This window comes from Trichechus manatus, unplaced genomic scaffold (genome assembly GCF_000243295.1).
Source record: "Trichechus manatus latirostris isolate Lorelei unplaced genomic scaffold, TriManLat1.0 scaffold00322, whole genome shotgun sequence".
Classification (NCBI taxonomy): Eukaryota; Metazoa; Chordata; class Mammalia; order Sirenia; family Trichechidae; genus Trichechus; species Trichechus manatus.
This window is the reverse complement of record NW_004444258.1, coordinates 751,169-778,955: the sequence shown is the minus strand read 5'-3', so window position 1 is coordinate 778,955 and position 27,787 is coordinate 751,169. Positions and strand designations below refer to the sequence as shown.

At 37.5% G+C, this 27,787-nt stretch overlaps 1 protein-coding gene across 1 annotated transcript in view; it reads right to left on the bottom strand.

The window, feature by feature from the left end:
- PRDM5 (PR/SET domain 5) overlaps positions 1-27,787 on the bottom strand; it is a 169,842-nt gene that overhangs the window by 21,585 nt on the left and 120,470 nt on the right. The window contains exon 13 of the mRNA XM_004390710.1: positions 935-1,039. Coding sequence (XP_004390767.1) covers positions 935-1,039 — 105 coding nt within the window. The remainder of the gene's footprint in view (positions 1-934; positions 1,040-27,787) is intronic.

The following is a 27,787-nucleotide window of genomic DNA, read 5'->3' as shown; positions in this document are numbered from 1 at the left end:
AGGACTGAGTTTCTGTCAACATTTAAAGAGAATTTTATACTGTGTTAACTGCACACATTACAACTTTAACATTACTTCTTACATTGAGCTACAATTAACGTGTCTTTTTTTATATTTTTGTATCAGAAATAAGCATCCCGCTGGGTGCTATCTCTAACACTTGTGTCAAAGCTGTGTAAACTATCAATTTTACACAGGACAGTGAAACTATTGGTGGAAGAACCATGTCTTCCCCAACTTAATCAATGCTCAGATTAATTTTTCTGACAAGTGGCACAGTGGTGAGAGCTACGGCTGCTAACCAAAAGGTCGGCGGTTCAAATCCCCCAGCCACTCCTTGGAAACTCTATGGGGCAGTTCTACTCTGCCCTATAGGGTTGCTATGAGTCGGAATCAATGGGTTTGATATTTTTTTAAACAATGTAAACAGCTATGTTGAAAATTTTTATTTCAATTCAAATACCATAAGCAGAAAATCTAAACACTTAGTCGCAATGGAGGAGTTTATGTATATTTTAGAAATTTGTATTTTTGGCTGTAACAAAGTAAATAAATATCAATGACCAGTTAAAATACTTGGTTTAACTGTCACTAACCTGCCAAAGACTTGGGCAGACACATGAAAGCTGCCTTGAGTCAGCAAACATTTATGCTCAATTGTATGAAAACGGTGTAACTATGTCTTAAACAAAATCAGAGTTTATTGGCTGCCAGTAAACCAGGATGAGTAAAATTACTACAATGCAGTTATGTGGATTATGTAATCAAAAGCTATAAACAGCACAAGACATTGACAGGCACAGATCAGCACTGCGAAACACACACACACACACAGGCACTTACACATACACACACAGATGCATGAATGCACACACACGCACACACCTGCTACTTCTGGAGGACAGGAGGGGAAGAAAAGAGAAGCCAAACTCACATCGCACTGAAATGGCTTTTCTCCGGTGTGTGTCCTCTTGTGCTCATCCAGACCTCGCTTCTGGCTGAAGGCCTTGTTGCACTCGGAGCACTTGTATGGTTTCTCCTGCAGCGAATCGAAAGAGACCATCGTGAGTGTGAATCAACTCAGAACCCTCTCATTAAGGTGTGTGTGCGGGGAGTACATCTAGGTGATAGAAACAGGGTGCAGGGTGCCATGGCAAACCCACAGGAGCGCCAAGAGATATTCTGCACTTTCAGTGAAAACACTGGACACTGTGCAAACTAGAAGCTCAAGGGAGTTCACAATTTCAGCATTAAATTCTTTTTTCTCTCAATCTCCTACCTTTGCAAAGCCAGATTTTTGGTGGTGGCTGCGTTCTAACCACTAAATAAATTGAACTCTTAGGTATTTCTTTTGGCCTATGGGCTCTACAAAATTTTACTGAGCTACTAAGGGCACCATGAACCAAGAAAGTTTAGGCACTTCTGATCTAGATGGTGCAAATTGTTTGCTGTCTCAGAGGGAATCCTGGGAATGAAAACTTTGAAACTAAATTTCCAAATGATTTTGGGGGGAAGTCTAAAAAGCTAGAGCTCACCCGCAATTTAAGTATTTTCATTTTTACTGCCCTATCTTTTTTTCTCTGCAGGATGTTCTTTTATAAAATCTAAATTCCATTTTAAAATGAGGTTTTTTTTTGTTAGTCACAGACTCTTACGGACAAAAATATCTCAAAAGTAAAAGAAAAAGATGTTCAAGTTCCTTAGCAATTTTTGACAGTGGCAATTTATTCATATCATGATGTTTTTAGCTTGAATTGAATGGTGAAATAAATTAATTAACATTACTCCATTAAAAGAACTGATCAGTTACTAATTAGTGCACCCACTAAAAGATATACTTAGAGTGACAATAACTTGCAATGAGGTTTTTTCTTTTCTTCGAATATATCTTCAGTTTTAAACATTTTTTTGGATTGAGATTAAAGAAAAACAAAAATTGCCATGGAGTCGATTCTGACTCACGGTGATCTCGTGTGTCAGAGAACTGTGCTTCATAGCATTTTCGATGGCTGATTTTTTTGGAAATAGATTGTCATGCCTTTCTTCAAAGGTGCCTCTGGGTGAACTCGAACCTCCAACCTTATGGTTAGGAGACAAGCTTGTTAACTACCAGCTGGATTGAGGTAGTTGTATGTATATGTGTATGTTTTTAATTTCATGTTCTGTTAACAAGTTCTTGCATTTATAATTTCTTCTTAACATTTTAAAATATATTATAAAATTCTTCAGATGTACAGAAACGTATCTAAATAACCAAAAGATATACATGTGCTCACCAGAAAGCTTAAGAAATAAAACAGCACCAATACAGGTGTACCCTCTCTGACTGCAGCTCCCTCCCACCTCCTCAGAGATAACTGCTATCCTGGTGTTTATCACTTTCTTGATTTCTCTATATTTTTACTGCATATGTACAGATGGATCCCAAAGCAAGACATAGTAGTAGTCTGCTTTTAAAAAACTATGTAAATGCTGTCATACTGCATGCATTCTTTTGAAACTTGATTTTGTTTTTTTATTCTCAGTATTATCTTTGTAAGCCTCTAGCCCTCACTTTCATTTTGTGAACACGTGTAGCTCCTATTTATTGATCTTTTAATGCTACAGAGTATTGCGTTTAATGGACAGACCACAATTGACTTATATACATTCTCCAGTGACTGTTAAGCTTTTCACTCTTACAAACAATGTTGCTCTGAATATTCTTGTACATGTATACCTGAACAAAACGGAGGGCCATTCCCTACAGCATGTATAACTAGAAGTAGAATTGCATCTTCAACTTTTCTAGGAATGGCCAAATAGTACTATCAAGTGAAAGTACCAATTTACACTTCAGTATCCAGTGTGTTCTTGTAATTCTATTTTATAAATTTTGAGATTGTCTCATTAGGTCCATGAGGACATTTTATCATTTTGAAGTGACCTTTATCTGTAATAATCCTTTTTCACTTTAATACTTCTTATGTATTCATAATGCAGCTATAAAACCTTTATAAAATTAGTATTTTCCTGGCATATCCATCTTTTTTACTTTTCAAACGGTCTGTATCTTTATGTATTAGGCATCTGCCTTGTAAAGAGCATACTCTCAATTTTTTTAAATTCAAAGTTAATGTCACTTTTTTTAAATCTGACAAGTTTTGCCTCTCTACATTTATTGTGATTTACTGATATATCTGAATGTATTTCTAACATTTTATTTTGTGCATTGCTTTTATCCTGCTTTCATTCTGGCCCTACTCCCTGCTGAGAATTTGCATTTCCACCCCATATATACTGAATCAGAATCTACATTTTAACAAGACCCCCAGGCAATTCTTATGTACACATAAGAATATTCATAAGATACATAAGAATCACCAGGGGATACATAGGAATCGCCTGGGAATCTTGTTAAAATGTAGATTGTCATTCAGTATACTGGATGGAAATCCAAATTCTCAGCAGGGTGTCAAACCGGAATGAACTGGTTCTAAGCCCTGTTTCTAAGTTTTTCACACTACATTTTCTTTCCTATTTTGGATTGATCATTTTTTCCCTGTACTATTTTAGAAGTTATGCACTCTACTTCTATTGTTTTAGTGGTTATCCTTATACACTTTTACCATGTACATTTTTAAAAATTCTGAAGTTAATCTATGTTTTCCTTCCTACTGAATAACACACACACATTATACAATGCTCCCGTTTCACATGTTGTTGTGTTAGTAGTATTTTAGTTCTCTCTCGATTTTTAATGTCCAATGTGGGATCATTATTATCATTTTATATTATCAGTGTGGGTTTAGCTTTATGAGCATTTTTTTTTACTTTTTATTCCTTACTCATCTCTATGAGTCAGAATCGACTCAACAGCAGTGGGTTTGGTTTTCGGGTTATTCCTACTTTTCAGATCTTCCTTCTGATGATTTGTTGGTGGTAAACTCTTTATTTGACTGAAAATAACTTTGTTTCTCATTTGTTATTGAATAAAAATGGACAAATCCAAACAGATGTACTGTAGACTCATTTTTTAATTCGTGTTTCTTAACCTCTTCCCCATTTCCATCTCTATGTTACACTCTATGCAATTTCGTTAGAACCAGTGGTCAATTCTCTTTTTAGCTGTGAATAGAGTGTTATTTAATAGGACCATTTGAGTTTTCAATTTGAGAAGTTTTATTGCACTTTTCTACTTCTGCTTAGTTTTTTTGTTACAATCATTATTCATGTTGTGTAAGCCTTTTAAAAAACATTCTAGGCATTTATATAACTTTCTTTATCTGATAAACCATTATCTTATATTTTTTGGAAGTCTAGTTCTACAATTTGTGGTTTCTCCTGTCTCCTACTCATTGTTCTTGTTTCCTTGAGTGTTTTTGGAATTTGGAATTGTGAGCTCATGTTTGGTGGTCTTTATCTGTGAAAATCCTATGACCCCCAAGGCTGAGGGTAAGTCCCTCTGGACAGGATTTGTGTTTGCTTCTGCCAGGCACTCTGGGATGCTATCAATCAAAGATCATTTCTTGCCTTAAGGTTTTCTACTCAGGTAACTATTTTAAGTCTGAACTCCAAACACACTGGACAGAAGGATTGTGGTTACAAACTCTAAGGAGAACTCTTTATCCAGCCAACAACTACTCCAAGTTAAACATCCCAAGTATCTCCCACTGCCAAAGGTAGATTTTTTTTCTAGTCTCTGATTTCATTTTGACAATAGGCCTTCTAGGGTCCCAGCATTATGATGGCACATGATTCCATCTCATACTCTAACCTGAGCCCAAAACTTGTCTCCTTTTCTCTGCCAATGTTAAAAACCGAATCTTGAGTTTACTGAAACTGGTAAACCCCTTGCAAGGTGCCATAGCCTCACTCTGGTTTTGAGATCCATTTTTATTTGCTAGACCCTGGGACTATTGTTACTTTTCAACAAGTTCAGATACTTTCTGTTTGTTTTCCTTTATCCAACATTGAAAAGCGTTTCCTCAGAGCCTTTTTTCCAGGATATGAAATCGCCAATGTTGCCAGAAATAGTCACTCTATATGTATAATTTTAAAGATGTAAAAAATATATTTTAAATGAAGAGTCATCAGAAAAAAATTATTACTTTTTCTTCAGTCCAGCAAACATGAAATGTCTTTAGTGTTTTTTTTCCCTCTATTCTGAATCAACACAATTCTTTTCACATATAGCATTATTTTTATCACCTATTTTTTCTTCAGATAATCCATAGTTTTACAAAAACTTGAAAAGAAAAATGTAGTTCTAAGTATTTGGATCAGAAATTTCTTGGACTTGCTGTGATTGCTTATTAAGGCTTTTATTATATCCAAATGTTTTACTTAAGCATATTTTAAAAACATCTAAAATATATTAATATATTTGAATAAAAAAGAAAGGAAGGCCTTTCTATACTTGATTTGTAAGAACAGATGTTGTGAAAAACTGAGATGCACACTCCTGGGGTAGCTACCAATGACAGGTGAGGGCTGGCAGAGCACAACCTAAGACAGGACCAGCTACCTAGATGCCATCCTAAGAGAGTAAGAGGAAGCTTCATGGAAGAAAAGGCAGTGAACATCAACGTCTGAGCACCACTGACTTAGAACATCCGTTTCACCTTTCCCCGAACTTCCTCTTAGGAGATACTGCATAGGTAAATAACCTCTATATTGTCCCTAGGGATACTTAGAGAGTGGTTTCCAGTCCATATATTAAGATTCTGGCTGGGGAGGAGGACTTTGTAGTTATCACAAGAGGTTAGAAAACCCAAATATGTTTAAGCATTAAGCACCGGTTTAGACTGAATACAAAGGTCTTATACACAGACACACACACACACACAATCACTCGATACATATTGATATTTTTCAAATGTGTATACATACTATCGTGATTAATTCAATATACTTCATTTACAAATGTTACTGATTTTACCTTTACTTATTTATTTTCTCCTTCAACAGACACTGAAAGCACAACAACCATTATGGGTTTCTATGTGTGTACTGGCACGAAGGTTGTGGGGGTTAGGTAGTGGGGAGAAATTTATAATGCTAAAAAAGTTTCCTCCAATTCAAAAAGTCTGAGAATCACAGTTCAAAGAGGGACCCATTTGAGTAGTTTCTGATCTGCATGGGCTCCCTCTTTTCTACCAAAAACTACTTGAAGCCAGAGACTCCCTGTGATTTTGTCCTAAGAGAATCTCACAAGGGACCTCAGAGTCACATTTCATAGAAGTCTAGAGAGTCTCTGAGTCCACAGGCCATAACTAAGCTTAATAAGGAAAACGTGTCCTTCAAATGTCTGCCTCTCCTCTTCATCCCTAGATCTTAAACATCTACACTATTCCTGAAAAATATCCCAAGAAAGGATATACTTCCTGATAGATATTGGTCAAGCTGCCTTAGTGTGTTTCTTGAAGGGAACTCTAATGCCCACCCTTAAAAGAGATTCCAACTCATTCTTCAACTGGACTTATATTGATTTTGGTGTTTCTGTTCTATCTCCAGTTCACTGGGTAGTGTCTGAGGCCTTAAAAGCTTGCAAGTGGCCATCCAAGGTACAACAATTGGTCTCTCTTCACTGGAAGCACCAGAAAAAGGAGGGCCAGGAAGTGGTGTAGGAAATGGAGTATGTGTCTAATCACCGCCATGAACAACTGCCTCCTCTGCCATGAAACCAGAAGAACTGGATGGTGCTTCTGAACATTTAGATCAAGCATTCTACAGAAGAATGCTAACCAACAGGGGGAAAATGCAAAACAGAATTTCAAATTCTCATGGAATCCCCATTTTCTGGAGCCAATGAGGCTGAATGACTCCCTCAAGCTATTTCCTTGAGGAAATCTTTAAAACTTGAACCAAAACTATCCTTTGAAGTAGTCTTTGAATTAAATAATAGTTTAGCCTAATTAGAAGAGAATGTCTGCATTATTATATTCTCTTAAAGAATTTTCTGTATGTGATCAAATTGACAACAGCAACTCAAGGATAGATAAGAAGGTTGGGGAGGCAGTGAGTTTGTGTTAATGATGGTGAAATAGTTTGGAAAAGGTTGTCAAGAAAAGTGACACAACTTGAAGAATGTAACTCGTGTCACTGAATTGTACATGTAGAAATTGTTGAAGTGGTACGTATTTTGTTGTGTATACTTCCACCAAAAATAAAGGACTCCAACTCACAGTGAAATGTCATCAGTGTAAGCGTCAGAGAACTCCTTCTCCAGTAAACAGCTCTTATACCAGAGGCAGAGTCGGGAGGTCATAGGTCACTCACCTCAAAAATTAAGAGAAGGAAATGAACTGTGATAGGAGAAAATAAATGCATTTTCTTTTTCAGGAAGGAAAATTCTACCCCTTCCTTACTAATTTCTTCTCATTATTCCTTGTAAGCCATATTGCGGAAATACCAACCTTCACACGGTAAACACAGCAGGACAGAAAGAAGGCGACACAGAGAGTAGGCTGAGTGGCACAGGGTATGACATAAGAGAGACTCCTACTCCTGTTCCTGTCACTTCCTCTGAGATTTGTGAAAAAGCCTTAGTTGCCCCTAGAGCATTCCTGAGTGCACTTAGCCCTAACCTTCCAGGCTGGATGTACCCATGCATGTGTTAAAGGGAGAAGGGAACTTACATTTCTAACTTTCACTGCCTATCTACCACCATGAGGCTCCCTGAGAATGATGGTGGTTAGGGTAATTACATGGTGGTCAACACGGCAAGGGACCATGTGGGCAAGAACACTTTGGAAGCCACAACAGGCTTTGACCTCTTACTGTTAAGTTATGTAGCAAAGCTGAGGCTGAGCTATCTACAACTTTCCCAAGGACGCACTGGAAAGCAATCTATAAGCCTGTGTGGCTGGAGTGTGTAAGCATGTTCAGATACCACTGGCTTTGCAAATGCCTCATCACCCCTTCCTCTAGTAAGAACTCATACAAATCATGAGTTTAGCATTAATCATATCCTAACTTCGTTACTTCTCTTACCCCATCTTTCATTTCATTACAAAATCTATATTATGGGCACAAAATCTGACTCAATAAACTATTATGAAAACTGTTTATAACACTGTCTCAGAAAGAAATATGTAGTATAAATTACAAACACTACACATTTCAATTCATTAGCTGGATTTAACTACAGACAAAATTATTCGGTTCTTCATTAATTATGTTTCAGAATGATTACATAGTTGAACGGCAAACAGCCTGTCCTTTGTCATCATAACTTGGAGACCATTACTAAGTGGAGGCAATCTATTTGTCAGTTAAAGTGTAATCTGTCAAAGACAGACTTAATGAGCAGTTTAATCAGTTAGCTTTAATCAAACAATACTGGCAGAATTCATTCAGAAGGAGGGGTTTACAGAGCACTTCAGCCTGCACCTTGTGATGTTGCTAATGGAAAGTTTATTTCTGTGCTGTCAATGGCCATCTACCCAAAAGAACAATCCCTTCAAATGTTATATATTTTTTGCCAATATAAACTGAATTAATAAATCTGAACATCATTTGAGAGGGCTCTACAGAAACAAAGTCACTTTTTAGGTAAGCCTTGGAAACAGCTTAATGTTGAAGCCTTTCAAAATAAAAATTTATTAGAGGCTTCCTTTTAGTTTTGCTGAAGATTGCTTGCCTCGAGGTGAAGAAGCACGCTCCCCTGTTGTTAAACCCTGTGTGAAACACGCAATGGACGCTTTTCTAGGTTTGTCTTGCTCAAAGCTGTAATAAAGCCACAGTATCTACGCTGATAAAGAAATACCTTCCATGTGAGCAACTTGGATATCAAATACTATATGAGAGAAGAAATTCACTAAAGAGAAATCAGATGTGGAAGTGTGTCTTGTGCTCTCTCTTTCTCTGTCTCACACACATACACACACACAAACAAGAGTGTCTTAGGATACAAAATTTATCTTTTCTTTCAAACTAATTTCATTTGATTACTTTTTCTAGATTGAAATATTTTAGAGCTACTATGTTTACACTATTGGAGGAGCAAGTCATCTGCAAAATGTCTCACTAATTTCCAAAGTGGCATGTGGAGTCTCAAGAGTATGAAAAGATCGCATATAGCTAGTCTTAGACCCTTTCTAGATTGTTCCCTGGTATAAGGCAAGATTCACGAGCCAAACCACTCTTAGACAAGACACAGAGCAGGCTACACCCGCCACTTTGATCTAGAGTAGCCTCTATCAGTCGCCGCACTACAGACATTTGAGGCCAGATAATCCTTTGTTGTGGGAGCTGTCCTGTGCACCTACCAGATGCCAGCAGCACTCCCCCCCAACCCCGCGATTTCTGACAACACAAAATATCTCCTGATGTTGCCAAATGCCCCCTGGAGGGCAAAATCACAGAAGCACTTAAAACACTGCTTTTTAAACTGTAGAGAAAAATTGTGTTTTTCCAAGTCTGTTGTGGAATGATACTTTTGTAAAATATGATAAAAATGCATTATCAGGCCCTTGGATGTAGCAGCAATGCCAAAATGCTATAAGAGCTTCTAGATGCTTACTCACAATTTCTATGCTTAACTCATCACAGACCAGCAACAAACAGCTTGTGGACTGGCGCTGGTCTGCACACCACACTTCGAACAGCACTGGTCTTGAATTTAAAAAGTCACTGTTTACGGGATGCCCATGATTCAATTTTATTATCATCTAGGTGGACAAGCTCTATAATACAACTTATTTCAAGAATACCTACAACCAGGATTACACCTAAACCTTGAACTAATATGCCATTTTAATTGCATAATTAAAAACTCAAATTTTATGGTTAGGGGTTGCAGGGAGGTTATAAATGGAAGAAGAGCTAATAATTGCAAACCTGGGTGAGGGTACATGGGAATTCATTATCCTAGTCTCTCTACTTCCGTAAGTTTAAAATTTGTCCATAAAAAAATAAAATAAAGAATTACTTTCATGCAATTCTAAAACTTGAAACATAACCATTCTCAGAGTTCCTCTTGAAAGATCTTGTCTTTCTATAACTAGGGTAGCTATTTTCAGTATCAGGAAGATGGATCACGTAAACTGCAAACGGTCTCAGAAGTCAGAGATGCTGTCTTGCACGCCTGTTTACAGACAACCCAGTGCCCCAGTAAGTGGCCCCGCTGTCAGCCACAAAAACACAGCCTGGAGAGCAGCAGATTCCCGAGAGCCAGCTCCACTCTCTCTCAGCCAGCACGCCCAGGTGGTTTACTCAGATATGTGTTAGAAGCAAGGGGCTCCGTGTACTCTTGTATGATGAGGTCATCTGTAGAACTGGGTCAGCATCTGTACATCATGTGGTACTTAACACAACTGACCCTCTGAGAGTAAGACAAAGAGCTACAGCAGCGTCCTGCAGGGGCCCTGACCACACTGACCAGAGGTCAGTCTTCACTTGTGCTCTTCAGGGTGGTAGAGACTATGAAGCCCATGCTAACAGATCCAGATTCCTCCACGGTCCTAGGACTGAACTAATTCTCTTAGCAAGATTCGCTTTGTCACCAAAAGATGACTGCCCACTTCTATAAAACTTCAAACTCACAACAGAATTGCAGGTGAAATTTAGAGGTCTTGAAAGTGTGGCCCCACGGGTTTCCATTATGCACAGCTAAGGAGACAGATATATGGCCCACAGTGCAACATGCCATATATCTAACGGTTCCTCTTAATGGCCCCCTTTCTGAGAGTGTGTGTGCCAGCAGCTGCACACAATCAAAATGCACTGAGTTTCCCTCTAACGAGCAGCCTTGCCTAGAAAACTTCTTTTACAGATGTTTATAGCTTTGTGGCTTTTTATTCACCGTCTTATTTTTATAGCTGGTGTGATCTTTCAACATATGAGAAAACATACCCATGGCCTAGTAAACAATGCACGTAAAAATTATAAGTCTTAGGGAAGCCTACAGAAAGCTATGGGAGTATTTAAAGCAGGTTTCTACATAACACAGCTATAACTGGTTTTGCATTGTAGCTAATGGAAAACATACTTGGTATAAACTAGGAAAATGAATTGCACAATACACATATTAAAAAACTAAAAATAATCACAGTAAATGGAATATAATTTTTATAATCAAATGTTGTGCACACACTTTAAATAGAAACAAGGAAGCTGCCAGATCCTTTTAAATTAATCCATTCTTGAGACCCAAAGACTAACACGGGTAAGCAAAATGGCTGGCCAGCTGGAAAGTCTCGGCACTTGCGCAGAAGTGATAGAAGAGCTTGTTTGGCAGAACGCAAGCACACAATCACCCAAACTAGCTCAAACACCTTATTTTCCTGAGGCTACAGGGGTGACTCAAACTAGTCCATTTGGAATAATGAGGCCAAACTGACCAAACTGAAGTTTTTCCCCATATTCTCTTAACTTCTAGCCCAGCAGATGTCAAAGCTTGCTGCACATCTAATCACCTAGGAACCTTTTTAAAAATACTGATGTCTGGGTCCCAACCCCAGAGAGCCTGATTTAATTGGTCTGGGGTGGGACCAGGCATTGGCAGTTTTAGAAGTTCCAAAGGTGCTTCTAATGTGAAGCCAGTCCACTGTCCTCTAAAGTAATAATGGTAACAATAATAATAATGAAACCAGCAGCAACAATAACGACTGCTACGCTGGCCCATCACGACTACCTGTGTTGGACTCTACTACCACCACTGCCGTACTCTACCAGGGTACCTACTTTATGCTGACTGGCACAGTGATAGGAACTTCTAGGGAATTTTTTTTTTTCATTTAATTGTTAAGCTCTGCCGCAAATTTAGTATGGTTATTTTCACTTTCCAGATGAAGAAACATTAGTTTTAAAATATGACCAAGGTTACACAACCTACGGCTAGAGAGGAAAGAACTGAAAATAGTCACTCTAACTCCAAGGCCAGGAGTCCCTGGGTGGCACAAATGGTTAAGTACTTGACTACAAGCCGCAAGATTGGCAGTTCGAACCCACTGAGAAGCACCTCAGAATTAAGGTCTGTCACTCTGTTTCTGAAAGGCCACAGCCTTGAAAACCCTACGGAGTAGTTCTACTCTGCACATGTGGGGTTGTCAGGAGTTGGAATCGGTCTGACAGCAACTAACAACAACCACCGCAACTCCCAGGCCAGTGTCTGTTGTGCTCATGCTGGCTTCCCACCCAGCCTATTTCCTTTTCTCCTTCCTTGTTGGCAGAAGCCTGATTCTGTTTGGGTGTTTACCCTCTGCCTGGTCAAGCAGTCTGGAAGAGGCTGTTCCCCACCCCAGACAAGAGAGTTAATCTTGATCAGGTTAAGTCTTAGACCCCAAACTTGTCGGCAGAGTGGACTCTCCTGGGCAACTTCAAAAAATGCTGATGCCTGTTTCCCAACCTCCAGAGTTTGTGATTTCATTGTTCCAGGGTATGGCTTGGGTTCTGACATTTTTAAAGGATCCCCAGGTGATTCCAGTATGCAGACATGTTTGGGGACCACGGGGTGAAGTCAATGATATTAACTCCACTTCCCTTACAGTGATGGGCTTAGATTTTGGTGTGTGACCAGCTTGTGATTACTGAGGAGAGAAGGCAGTCTACAGGGGACTCTGGAAAAGGCCTCTTCTGCCTGCTGATGCAGACTGTGTGTGGAGGTGATCCCTGAGCAGCTACAGCCATATGGCAAGCATGCAGGCTGAGGACAGCAGGAAAGATGAGAGGAACCCGGAGACTTTGTTGAGGGAACTGAAGACCTTGATGAGTTACTGCATTCACCAATGGGATTGCCCTATCTCTGAAATTCTTGTTTTGTGACTTACTAAATATCTTTATCACTTAAGGCCCTTTTAGTGGGGTTTCCAGGTACATTCTAATGTGTAGTGGCCCCATTCCTCCTGCCATATTCTGAAGGCCCTATTCCAGTGATAGGGAATACATCTAGCTCAGACTGGAGCAAAACAATATGACAAGGGATAAAAAAATTCAAAGGCAATGCCTGGCTATTGAAAATGATAATTTACAACATGGTCAAAGAATGGCAGTTCTAAAAATGGGAGCAAGTGTTCTTTTGGACAGCAATGTTTTTCTTATATACAAGAAGAAAGTTATAAAGGGAGCTCAAGATACATTTGCTGATAATAATGCTGAGAACAATGTGAGACTTGTGCATTGTAAAGAGTGTTCTTTGTAATCCTTGGAAGAAAAGAAGTGCTGGTTAAGTGAAAGAGTGTTATTATTTAAATTATCTACAAAGGAAACTACTTCTTTCCTGTGTAATGACTGATTATTTAGATTTTTTAAAAAATATTATAAAAGAATTCTAAACATATGAATAAGGAAATTTTATTTTCAGAAAAAAGTTATGCTCACCATATTAAAAATTTCAAACCAAACTTTGAGATAAAAATGCAAATTTCAATGGAAATATAAGGGATTAAAGGAAATATGACTGCAAATATAGAGGATCTATAGAAAAGATAAAACACACACACACATACACACACAGATATACAGATACAGGTAGTCCCACACTTAAAACATATTCCCGTTGTGATGAAACACACTTATGACCGCCCTTTTTTTTTAAAACATCTTATCTTTAGTAATATGTACTATATACAGTATTGCAGTGTGTAATTTTCTGATGTTATCACTCTCATCCCAACCCCAAAAGACAAAGATCAGATTTATAAAGATACTGATAATAAAAGGCAATAATAATGAAAACTAAAAAAAAAAAAAAACGAGGTATTCAACTTACGTCAGATCTCACTTAGGACAGAGTCATTGGAACAAAAACCTGTCAACGCCAGGGACTACCTGTATATAATCTCCTAGGCAAAAATGTTGAGTATCAAATAACAGTCAGAATGGAAGCTAACTATGAAAATAATAAATTGTGAGAAGATAGCTAATGTAACTGCATTGTTCTCTTTTCATGTATTGTCTTTTGTTATGAACCAAACTGCGTCTTCCCAGAAAATATGCTGAAGTCCTAACCTCAGAACTTGTGAATGGGACTTTGGAAATAGGTTCCTTCTCTCAGGATGTTATCAACTAAGTTAGTGAGGTCATACAGGAGTCAGGTGGTCTTAATCCTTCTGCGTGGTGTCTTATAAAAGGGGAGAACAGACATGGAGACAGTCACACGGGGAAGACCATGCCGTGCGAAGATGCAGCTAAAGGCCAAGGAAGACAAGAAACATCCAGCGCTATCATAGTTTTGGAAGAGATGAGGATCTTCCCCTAGAGCAGAAAGAGAGAGCACGGCCTCACTCACGTCCTGAATTCAGATTTCTGGCCTCCAGAACTGTGAGACAATAAATTTCTGTTCTTTAAATCCACCCACTTTGTGGTGTTTTCTTACAGCAGCCCTAGGAAACTAAGATATCTCCCATCACTTTTGTTTGTTACATCTTAAAAATTAGCTACTGAAAATCAAACTAAATACTGCAACTTTGAGATAGCCTAAACATTTTCATGTTCCAGGGAGCTTCAACTACCAATGGAATGTTTCTTACAGATTCACAGTCTCAGACACAGTAATCCACCACTAAAGGCAAACTTAGGGAGAAGAATATTAACTACTTCCTCTAAAAAGAGCCTTTCCTGGGTTTGAACTAATACTTTTAGGTTAAATAAGCAAATAATTTAAATGTTTCAAGCTATAGTTACAAGTGATCTTACAACAATTAAAATAATTCCCATGATAAGATCATGTAATTGAGGGTTAATTCATTAGCAAAATTCTCCATTGAGTTTTCATAAAGACCCTGTATTAGGACCTGTGGGAAATGCAAAAAGATTTAAGACATGGTCCTCAACCTCAAGATTATAATAAATTGGCAAAGAAAAGACAGGGCAGACAGAATAGATGGAGCCGAGGTATACTTGTCTATCAACCCTCAGCTTTTGTGTTACACAGTTTGAAGTATGGTATGTAGCTCATACTAAAATATCCTTGTTGATTCTGGGGGCATGATATAGGAATACAGAGAATGATGTGAAAATGAGAACTCAATGTAGTCACAGACTCCTTCATTTAAGGGGCATATCTACCTAGTCCACAGAGAAATGAATTAATTCAAATTGCCTACTTCCAAAAATAATAAGCATACTTTTTGACATATGTGATAGCAGAAACTGTAATCCATCTCTGAATAAAACCATAAAGTTTATTCAGAGGTCTGTAGGAGAAAGAAATTATGTAAATGCAAAGCATTAATAAAGGGATATCTAATTCTAAAGAAATAACATACTTATCCTGTTATACAACTTTGAAAATAATAAGAATGCAGCAGAAAGGTGCTATCATACATGCAGCTAATTCACCCATGGCCAACACTGCATTAATTTCAGCCAAATTAATGTCAACAGGTGAAACAAAACCATCAAGAAGTGAGTAGAAGTCAGAGGAAATCCTATCATCAATATAAATTCCATCTCTGAGTCAACACACTGCACAGATGGCAGTGAACTAGTAGCATAAACCTGTGCCTTTCAGACCTCAAAAATGCTGAGAAAAACAGCCTGTCTGTTTGCACAGGTGAAGATTCCATAGCTGTCCTGACAGAGATGTTGTTAGATTTGAATTTGTTCAAAAGTCATAAAATGTTTTGACAAAAACGTCTGTTAGCCTAAAATGTTAAAAAAAAAAAAAAAGAAGAAGAAGAAAAAGGCACAACAGAGGTACTTTAATAGATGGATAAATTTTTATTTTCCAGATTTGAATCTTACTAATATTCCTAAATCCCCAAAGTAACAGAAGAACATTATTTTTATTCAGAATATTAGCATGTTTAATCTTTACTCCTTTAATTTGATACAAATTTTCTGAAGTAAATTTGAGCTCAATCTTTCATGAATGGGTGAGCTTTTGTGAAAACGTTTTGTAATCTCTGGTGGTGCTACACAGATTCCAGCAGGCCAGTGTATACCAAACACCTTCTGAAAAACACTATTCCACACCCAAAATAAAATGACCTACCATCATTAACAGTAACCAGTAACAAATCAGATTTCACTTATTTTTTTAATAGGCAGTGGTACTTTTTAGCTACTAGCTTTTAGTTATTTTGGGTTCAGTGTGTTCCTTAAGAAGAAATCCCTTATAAATTTATTTCAAGACCCGTGACCAACCACCCCAGCTTGTCCAGGACATCTCTGAAAGTCCTGCATCCCAGGAAAACCTTCAGTCTGGGGCAAACCAGGAGGATTTCCACTATCTTTAAAGAATATCACATTCTAATTCTTATCCAAGAATTTAAACTAAGCAGCAAACAGCCTTAGAATTTCTGATTTTAAAAATCATTTGTTTTTTAAAGTATGAAGGTCCAAAGGTTTGAAGTCCTTTAAACTACTGACAGCATATGTTCTTTAACAATGCCCCTTTTCCCACACTCAAAAAGTTAGCAGTCACTGATGACATAACAGATGAACTGTCTTCAAACATTTCTTCTTCATTCCCTGCCACCTCCCCAGGAGTTGCAAATATTCATTTAAAAAAATTCAATCCTACTTCTATCAATCTGGAGTCCATGGGTGGTACAAATGGTTAACAAACTTGCTGCTAACCGAAAGGCTGGAGGTTCAAGTCTACCCAGAGGCACCTCAGAAGAAAGACCTAGTGATCTGCTTCTGAAAAATCACCCATTAAAACCCTGTGCAGCACAGTTCTACTCTGACACACATGGGGTCACCATTAGTCAGAACAGACTCGAGAGCAACTGGTACTAGTCTATCAATTTAGAAAACACAATTCTATCATGGTTTAGGAACAATTCCTCTCCCAAGCTATCAATTTATAACTGAGTAGCTCACAATACAATGATGTAAACTGCAAAGAAGAATAAAAAAGAAACCAAATGAACTACAAGAAACTCAATTATGATCACTCAGTTTTATAAACTAAGAAAAGAAAATCCAATACCCTTATCATGTTTAGAGCAAGATAATGTCAAGCCAGTTCCTGTATTTAACATCACCTCCTGAACTCAGGAATGACAGCCCACTGTAATGTCCCACTTAGAAACCATCTAGGAGACTGTATGCATTATCTCTGTAAATTCATGCAACTGTCACGTGATAGAGCAATGTACTAAACAGAAAAGATTCTGCTAACACAAGGCCTCCTAAATTCCCCTTCCTCTCCCATGTTCTCTTATTCCAGTATATAAATAATCACAGTATAATGTCCCTGGCAGGATGAACTCAGTTACCCCAGGGAAAGTACTGACAAGATTTTCATATAAACAGGCCTTTCATAAACAGACTACTCCCCCATTGGAAAGAAGAGTGGCTTCACATACCAGCTAGCATTAGTTAAGAGTGCTGGAGGGACACAAATGAAGGGCAGAGAGGGGTATAAGAAGGGCAGGGTTTCAGGTGGAAGTGTGAAGTTTTTACTTGGGCCATAAAAAATGTTTTTTCTCCCTTAAGAAAGTGTTTTCTTTTGTTATTTAATGAAAAAAAAAAACAACAACAACAACAACAAAAAAAAAAAAACGCTTTGACAGAGCTACTTGAGAACTGTCAAGGATACTCAGAAATAGTCTAACTCATTCTCTCAGGATATATTAGGTGAAAGACAAGACCCTAAACTGAGGCATTTTCCTTGTTATTACTAAGTTCCAGGACACACAGAAACTAATAGAATCACAGATCTCAATTTGCACACTGAGAATGTTTTGTTTTATTGTTTTAATTCTTCACATTCATTCCTTGGTTTAGGGGTACAAGCCCCTTTACAAGTATGCTGACATGTAAGAAAAGAACTGCCAGTGTAGGAGGTGGAGCCAACTTGGTGCTATAGACAGAAGCACCATGCTGTCACTCTGCAATAAAGATACAAAAAACTAAGTAAAACAGATACAAACATCAATCCTGGAACCCTAAGCATCAAATGAAGGGATAAAGAATTAGATCAAGCACTGAATGGAAAAGGAAACTGCCAAACAACATCAGACAACAACCTGAATCTGGGACACTGGACAGCATCAGCCAGATACCAATCTAGGTAATGAATTCACAAGGATAAAACAAACTAAAGGACTAACAACAGAGAACCAGAGACATCAACCTGTAAATGACAACAATGTCAGAACAATAAAAGGGGGGAATAAATGGTGCAGGTATAGAACTTTCAAAAGGAGAAGTCCTCAAGGAAATATCAAGTAACAAAAGACTTGTTCAAACTTAGCAAGACAGGTAAATTTCAAGGTAACCACAAAGAAACCTACTCATCAAAATAAAGAATAAAAACATAAAGTCTCAGTAAACACGTAATGTACAAAAACAAAAGAAACAAAAAGAAATTTCACAAACAAAAGGAACTCAGCACAGGAGAGTAAGACGAAGAAAGAAAATGTCAGCACCACAAACAAAGCACTACAAAATGACAGCAACAAACTTACACTTATTGATCATCATGTTGAACGTAAATGGCTTAAATGCATCTGTAAAGAGACAGAGTGACAGAATGGATTAAAAAAAAATAGAAAGAATAAAAAACAGGACCCATCAATATACTGTCCATGAGACGTGCCTTAGAAACAAAGACATAAATATATTAAAAACAAAAGAAAGGAAAAAATATCAAGCAAACAGCAACTAAAAAAGAGCAGGAATGGCAACACTAATCTCAGACAAAATAGACTTTAAGACAAAATCTAACATAAAAGACAAAGAAGGACATAATATAATGATTAAGGGACAATCCACCATGATGAAAATAACAATAATAAATATCAATGTGCCCAACGACAGGGCTCCAAAATACATGAAACAAACTCTAACAGCATTGAAAAGAGAAACTGACAGTTCCACAATAATAGTAGGAGACTTCACACCACTCTAGGTAAAGGACAGAATATCTAGAAAAACACTCAACAAAGATACAAAAGATACAAAAGGCCACAACCAACCAACTTGATCTCACAGACATATATAGAACACTTGACCCAAGAGCAGTAAAGTACACATTCTTTTTTAATGCACATGGAACATTCTCCAGAATAGATCACATCTTAGGCCACAAAGCAACCCTCAATGAAAGCCACAACACTGAGATAATACAAAGCATCTTCTCTGATCACAACACCATAAAACTAGAAATTAATAACCAGAAGATAAAGGGAAAAAAATTAAAAACATGGAAACTTAATAACACCTTGTTAAAAAACCACCAGGTAATAGAAGAAATCAAAGATGGAATCAAAAAATTCCTAGACTCAAATGAGAATGAAAACATTATACCAAAAACTTTGGAACACAGCAAAGGCAGTGCTCAAAGGTCAATTTATTGCAATAGAAGCACACATCAAAAAAGAAGGGATAAAATAAAAATGTTAGCTTTACAACTCAAACAAATCTATCTGTACCCACTGCTGTTGAGTGAGTTCCAACTTATAGCAACCCTAGAGGATGGAGAGGAAATGCCACATAGGGTTTCCAAGGAGGACCTGGTGGATCTGAACTGCCGACCTTTTGGTTTGCAGCTGTAGCTCTTAACCACTATGTGATCAAGGTTTCAGTACTCGAACAAACAGAGAACAGCAAAAGAAGCCCACAAGCCAACAGAAGAAAGGAAATAATAAAGATCAGAGCAGAAATAAACAAAATAGAGAACAGAAAAACAAAAGAAAGAATCAACAAAACCAGAGTTGGTTCTATGAAAGGATCAACCAAATCGACAAACCACTGACCAAACTGACAAAAGAAAAACAGAAGAGGAGGCAAATAACCCAAATAAGAAATGAAATGGGGGACATTACAACAGACCCAGCTGAAATAAAAAGGATCATAAGAGAGTACTATGAAAAACTATACTCCAACACATTTGAAAATCTAGAGAAAATGGACAAATTTCTAGAAACACACTACTACCTAAACTAACACAAACTGAGGTTGAAAACCCAAGGTTGAAAAGGTAATTAAAAAAACTCCCGAGGGTGGGGCTAAGATGGCAGAGTAGTCAGACACTTCCTGTGGTCCCTCTTACAACACAGATGTGAAAAAACAAGTCAGTTGATTATATATGACAATTTAGGAGCCCTGAACATCAAAGGCAAAGTTGAGGAATCAGACTGAGAAGCAGGGGTAGGGAGAGACAGAATGGGTGTTCATAGTTTGGCTGCAAGCTCTAGGCGAACAGGGACACACTTTCCTCCCAGACACTCAGGGGCAGCTGTTAGCCCCCTGCCTTGCTCAGCACATGGCCCCCTACTGCAGCCAGATACCTGTGCCTACACCAATCACCCATGCCTATCTAGGACTGTAGGTGACAGCCTGCACCACACACTTGGTGATCAACTACCTGGACACCAGAGGTGAACTCACACAAGAAAAGTAAATGGACTCCTGGGCTCACATACCTAGTTACAGCTCTATCCACCTGGTGACAGGACGTTAGACCTTCAGAGGTGCCAATAATCAAACTAGCTCACACGAGCAGCCTACTTGGGCATATCAAAACAAAACAAAACAAGAAGCTAGGATACAGTAAGCAAACATCAAATAAATAAATATAATAACTTATTTATGGCTTGGAGACAAAAGTCAGTATCAAATCACATAAAGAGGCAGACCATGATGGCTTCAGCAAGCTCCCAAAATAAAGAATCAAGACATTTTCTGGAGAACAGAATTTCTTGGAATTACCAGAGGTAGAATACAAAAGATTAATACACAGAATTCTTCAAGAGATCAGGAAGGAGATGAGGCAAAATGCAGTGAAGCTAAGGAACACACAGACAAAGCTATAGAGGATCTTAAGAAGGTTATTCAAGAGCATAATGACAAATTTAATAGGCTACAAGAATCCACACAGACAGTAATCTGAAATCCAGAAGATTAACAATAAAATTTCAGAATTAGACAACTCAATAAAAAGTCACAGGAGCAGAATTGAGGCAACAGAAGTCAGAATTAGTGAGACTGAAGATAAAGCACTTGACATCAACTTATTTGAGGAAAAATCAGATAAAAAAGTTTAAAAAAAATGAAGAAACTCTAAGAATTACGTGGCACTCTATCAAGAGGAATGACCTACGAGTGATTGGAGTACCAGAACAGAGTGTGATAACAGAAAATATAGAGAGAACTGTTGAAGATTTGTTGGCAGAAAACTTCCCTGATATCATGAAAGATGAGAAGATATCTATCCAAGATGCTCATCGAACTCCACATAAGGTAGATCCCAAAAGAAAGTCACCAAGACGTATTATAATCAAACTTGCCAAAACCAAAGATAAAGAGAGAATTTTAAGATCCATTAGGGATTAAAAAAAAAAGTAATATACAAAGGACAGTCAATAAGAATAAGCTCGGACTACTCAGGAGAAACCATGCAAGCAAGAAGGCAATGGAATGACATATATAAAGTCTTGAAGGAAAATTTGCCAGCCAAAAATTATATATCCAGCAAAACTGTCTCTCAAATATGATGGTGAAATTAGGGCATTTCCAGATAAACAGAATTTGAGGGAATTTGCAAAAACAAAACCAAAATTACAAGAAATACTAAACGGAGTCTTCCAGTTAGAAAATCAATAACATCAGATAACAACCCAAGAGTAGAACACAGGACAGAGCAACCAGATATCAACCCAGATAGGGAAGTCACAAAAATAAATCAAAGCTAAAACACTGAAAACAGGGAAACAGAGATGTCAATATGTAAAAGATGACAACATTAAAACAAAAGAGAGGGACTTAAAAAATGTAGACATAGATTTTTCATATGGAGAGGAAGTTAAGGCAATATAAAGAAATAAAAGACTGGTTTAAACTTACAAAAAAAGGGGTAAATATTAAGGTAACCACAAAGGAAACTAACAATCCTACACATAGAAATAAAAAACAAGAAAAACATTAAGAATCAGGAAATACAAAATCAACAACAATGAAAAAGATGAAAAGAAAATACACATAGAAAAATGATTCAGCAGAGAAAATTAAGTGGAACAAAGAAATTGTCAACAACACACACAAAAAAATACATCAAAATGACAGCACTGAACTCATACCTTTCAATAACTGCCCTGAATGTAAATGGACTAAATGCACCAATAAAGAGACAGAGAGTGGCAGAATGGATAAAACAACATGATCCGTCTATGTGCTGCCTACAAGAGACACACCTTAGACTTAAAGACACAAACAAACTAAAACTGAAAGGATGGAAAAAAATATATCAAGCAAACAAAACTCAAAAAAGAGCAGGAGTGGCAATTTTAATCTCTGACAAAATAGACTTTAAAGTAAAATCCACCACAAAGGATAAGGAAGGACGCTATATATTAAAAATATATATATATATATATTAAAGGGTCAATACACCAGGAAGACATAACCATAATAAATATTTATGCACCCAACGATATGGCTCCAAAATACATAAAGCAATCTCTAACAGCACTGAAGAGAGATAGACAGCTCCACAATAATAGTAGGAGACTTCAACACACCTCTTTCAATTAAGGACAGAGCATCCAGAAAGAAGCTCAATAAAGAAACGGAATATCTAAACGTCCCAATCAACCTACTTGATCTCATGGACATATACCGAACACTCCACCCAAGAGCAGCCAAGCATACTTTCTTTTCCAACACACATGGAACATTTTCCAGAATAGACCACATATTAAGCCATAAAGCAAGCCTTAACAGAATCCAAAGCATCAGAATATTACAAAGCATCTTTTCTGACCATAAAGACATTAAAGTAGAAATCAATAATGGAAAAAGCAAGGAAAAAAAATCAAACACATGGAAACTGAACAACACCTTGCTCAAAAACTACTGGGCTATAGAAGAAATTAAGGATGGAATAAAGAAATTCATAGAGTCAAATGAGAATGAAAACACATCCTACCAGAACCTTTGGAACACAGCAGAAGTGGTGCTCAGAGGTCATTTTATAGCAATAAATGCACACATCCAAAAAGAAGAAAGGGACAAAATCAAAACATTAGCCCTACAACTTGAACAAGTAGAAAGAGAGCAGCAAAAGAAGCCCTCGGGTACCAGAAGAAAGGAAATAATAAGAATTTGAGTGGAATTAAATGAAATAGAGATAAAAAACAATTGAAAGAGTTAACAAGACCAAAAGCTAGTTCTCTGAAACATCAACATAATTGATAAACCACTGGCCAAACTGACAAAAGAAAAACAGGAGAGGAGAGGATGCAAATAACCCATGTAAGAAATGAAATGGGTGATATCACAACAGACCCAAGTGAAATAAAAAGAATCATAACAGAATACTATGAAAAACTGTACTCTAACAAATTTGAAAACCTAGAGGAAATGAACAAATTTCTAGAAACTCACTACCTACCTAAACTAACATAAAGAGAAGTAGAACAACTAAATAAACCTGTAACAAAAGAAGATATTGAAAAGGTAATTTAAAAACTCTCAACAAAAAAAAAGCCTTGGCCCGGATGGTTTCACTGGAGAATTCTAGCAATCTTTCAGAGAAGAGCTCACACAAGTACTACTCAAACTATTTCAGAACATAGAAAACGAAGGGTTATTTCCAAACTTATTCTATGAAGCCAGCATAACCCTGATACCAAAACCAGGCAAAGAGACCACAAAAAAAGAAAATTACAGACCAATATCTTTCATGAATTTAAACGCAAAAATTCTCAACAAAATTGTATCCAATAGAATTATGCACCATGGCCAAGTAGGATTCATACCAGGTATTCAAGGATAGTTTAACATTAGAAAATCAATCAATGTAATACAGCACAAAAATAAAACATAAAACAAAAGAATCACATGATCATCTCAATCGATGTAGAAAAGGCATTCGATGAAGTCTGTATTAGTCATCTAGTGCTGCTCTAACAGAAATACCACAAGTGGATGGCTTTAACAAAGAGAATTTTATTCTCTCACAGTCCAGTAGGCTACAAGTCCAAATTCAGGGCGTCAGCTCCAGGGGAACGCTTTCTCCGTTGGCTCTAGAGGAAGGTCCATGTCATCAATCTTCCTTTGGTCTGGGAGCTTCTCTGTGCAGGAACCTCAGGTCCAAAGGACACGCTCTGCTCCCAGCACGACTTTCTTGGTGGTATGAGGTTCCCATGTGTCTCTGCCCGCTTCTCTATTTTATAGCTCAAAAGAGATTGGATTAAGACACTATCTAATCTTGTATACCTCATCAGCATAACCTCATCACAATGATAGAATTTACAATACATAAAGAGATCACATATAACTTCATCTTAGTGATAAAAGTTTACAATACATAATTAAATCACATCAGGTAATACAATCATACAATACTGGGAATCATAACCTAGCCAAGTTGCTACACACATTTCTTGGGGGACACAATTTAATCCATGACAAAGTCCAATACCCACTCCTGATTAAAAAAACTCTCAATAAAATAAGGATAGAAGGGAAATTCCACAACATAATAAAGGGCATCTATACAAAACCAAGACCCAACATCATTCTTTACAGAGAGATGCCAAAAATATTCCCCCTCAGAACAGGAACAAGACAAAGATGCCTTTTGTCGCCACTCCTATTTAACATTGTTCTGTAAGTCCTATCTACAGGCATAAAAAAAGAAAAAAGAAATGAAGGGCATCCAAATTGGAAGAAGTAAAACCATCCCTATTCACAAATGGTATACTATATATACAGAACCCAAAAGACTCCTCAAGAAAACTCAGTTGGATTGCTATACACCAATAAAGAGAACTACGAAAAGGAAATCAGGAAAGCAATACAGTTTATAATACCCACTAAAAAAATACAATACTTAGGAGTAAATATAACCAGGGATGTAAAAGACCTCTACAAAGCAAACCACAAAACACTACTGCAAGAAACTAAGAGACCTACATAAATGGAAAAACATACCATGCTCATGGACAGGCAGACTCAACATTGTGAAAATGTCAATACTACCCAAAGCAATCTACAAACACTATGCAATCCCAATCCAAATACCAACAGCATTCTTTAATAAGATGGAAGAACTAATCATTAACTTTATACAGAAAGGAAAGAGGCCCTGGATAAGTAAAGCATTACTGAAGTAGAACAACAAACTACAAGGCTTCGCATTACCTGAACTTAGAACCTACTATACAGGTATGGTAGTCAAAACATTCTGGTACTGGTACAATGACAGACACATTGACCAATGGAACACAATCGAGAACCCAAATGTAAATCCATTCACCTATAGTCACCTGATCTTCGACAAAGACCCAAAGTCTATCAAATGAGGAAAAGACAGTCTTTTTAACAAATGGTGCTGGCAAAACTGGATGTCCATCTATAAAAAAATGAAACAGGACTCATACTTCACACCATACACAAAAACTATTTCAAAATGGATCAAAGACCTAAATATAAAATAAAAAACTATAAAGATCACAGAAGAAAAAAAATAGGTCGATGCTAGGCGTCCTAATAGATGGCATAAAGAGGATACAAACCATAACTAACAGTACACAAACATCAGAAAATAAGCTAGATACTTGGGTTCTTCTAAAAATTAAACACTTATGCTCATCAAAAGACTTCACAAAAAGAGTAAAAAGAGAACCTACAGATTGGGAAAATTTTTTTCACTATATTTGACAAAAGTCTAATCTCTAAAATCTACAGGAAAATCCAACACCTCTACAACAAAATGGTAAATAATTCAATTAAAAAATAAGCTAATGATATGAACAGACACCTCACCAAAGAAGACATTCAGGCAGCTAACAGACATATGAGGAAATGTTCCCAATCACTAGCAATTAGAGAAATGCAAATCAAAACTACGATGAGATAACATCTCACCCAATATTACTGGCACTAATCAAAAAAACAGAAAATAACAAACATTGGAGAGGCTGTGGGGACACTGGAACACTTGTGCATTGCTAGTGGGAATGCAAAATGTCACAACCATTTTGGAAAATGATATGGCACTTCCTTAAAAAGCTAGAAACAGAAATACCATATGATCCAGCAATCCCACTCCTAGAAATCTGTCCTAAAGAAATAAGAGCTGTCACATGAATAGACATTCACACCCATGTTCACTGCAGCATTATTCACAATAGCAAAAAGATGGAAACAACCTAAGTGCCCATCAACAGATGAATGGATAAACAAACTATGGTACACAGACACAATGGAATACTACACAATGATAAAGAACAACGATGAATCTGCAAAACATCTCACAACATAGATGAATATGGAAGGCATTAGGTTGAGTGAAATAAGTCAACCACAAAGGGACAAATACTACATGAGACCACTATTATAAAAAATCATGAAAAGGTATACACACAGAAAGAAACAATCTTTGATGGTTATGAGGGAGGGGATGCATGGAGAGGGAAAAACACTAACTAGACAATAGATAAGTGCCAACTTTAATGAAGGGAAAGACAGTACACAATACTGGGGAAGTCAACACAACTTGACCAAGGCAAGATCACAGAAGCTTCATAGACACATCCAAATTCCCTGAGGGACTGAGTTACTGGGCTGAGGGCTGGGGAGTATAGTCTTGGGGAATGTCTTAGTTATCTAGTGCTGCTATAACAGAAATACCACAAGTGGATGGCTTTAACAAAAAGAAATTTATTCTCTCACAGTCTAGGAGGCTAGAAGTCCAAATTCAGGGTGCCAGCTCCAGCAGAAGGCTTTCTTTCTCTGTTGGCTCTAGGGAAAGGTCCTTGTCATCAATTTTTCCTGGTCAAGGAGCTTGTCAGCGCAGGGACCCCTAGTCCAAAGGACATGCTATTCTCCTAGCTCATTTCTTGGTGTTATGAGGTTCCTCTATGTCTCTCTGCTCACCTCTCTCTTTTATATCTCAAAAGAGACTGACTTAAGACACAAGCTAATCTTGTAGATTGAGTCCTTCTTCATCAGCATAACTGCCGATAATCCCACCTCATTAACACCATAGAGGCAGGGTTAACAACACACAGGAAAATCACATCGGATGACAAAATGGTGGATAATCACACAACACTGGGAATCATGGCTTAGCCAAGTTGACACACATTTTTAGGGTACACAATTCAATCTATAACAGGGGACATCTAACTCATTTGGCATAACAGTTAAAAAGACAATGTTCTACATACTACTTTGGTAAGTAGCGTCAGGGGTCTTAAAAGCTTGTTAGCAGCCATCTAAGATATGTTTACTGGTCCCACCCTGTCTGGAGCAAGCGAGAATGAAGAAAACCAAAGACACAAGGGAAAGATTAGTCCAAAGGACTAATGGACCACAACTACCACAGCATCCACCAGACTGAGTCAGCACAACTACATGGTGCCCAGCTATTACCACCAACTGCTCTGACAGAGATCACAAGAGAGGGTCCCGGACAGAGCTGGAGGAAAAAAACAGAACAAAATTCAAACTCACAAAGAAAGACCAGACTTACTGGTCTGACAGAGACTGGAGAAACCCCAAGAATATGGCCCACAGACACTACTTTAACCCAGTACTGAAGTCATTCCTGAGGTTCACCCCTCAGTCAAAGATTAGACAGGCCTATAAAACAAACAACAACAGACGTAGTTTAACCATGTATATGAGACTAAATGAGCACACCAGCCCAGGGGCAAGGGCAAGAAGGCAGGAGGTGACAGGAGAGCTGGACAAATGGAAATGGGGAACTGAAGACTGAGAAGAGGAGAGTGTTGACATGTTGCGGGATTGGCGACCAGTGTCACAAAACAATATGTGTATTAATTGTTGAATGAGAAACTAAATTTGTTCTGTAAATTTTCACCTAAAGAACAATAAAAAAAGACCAAAAAAAAAAAAAAAACTGCCAGTGTAATATCCTACTAATTTATTCTCTCCCCTT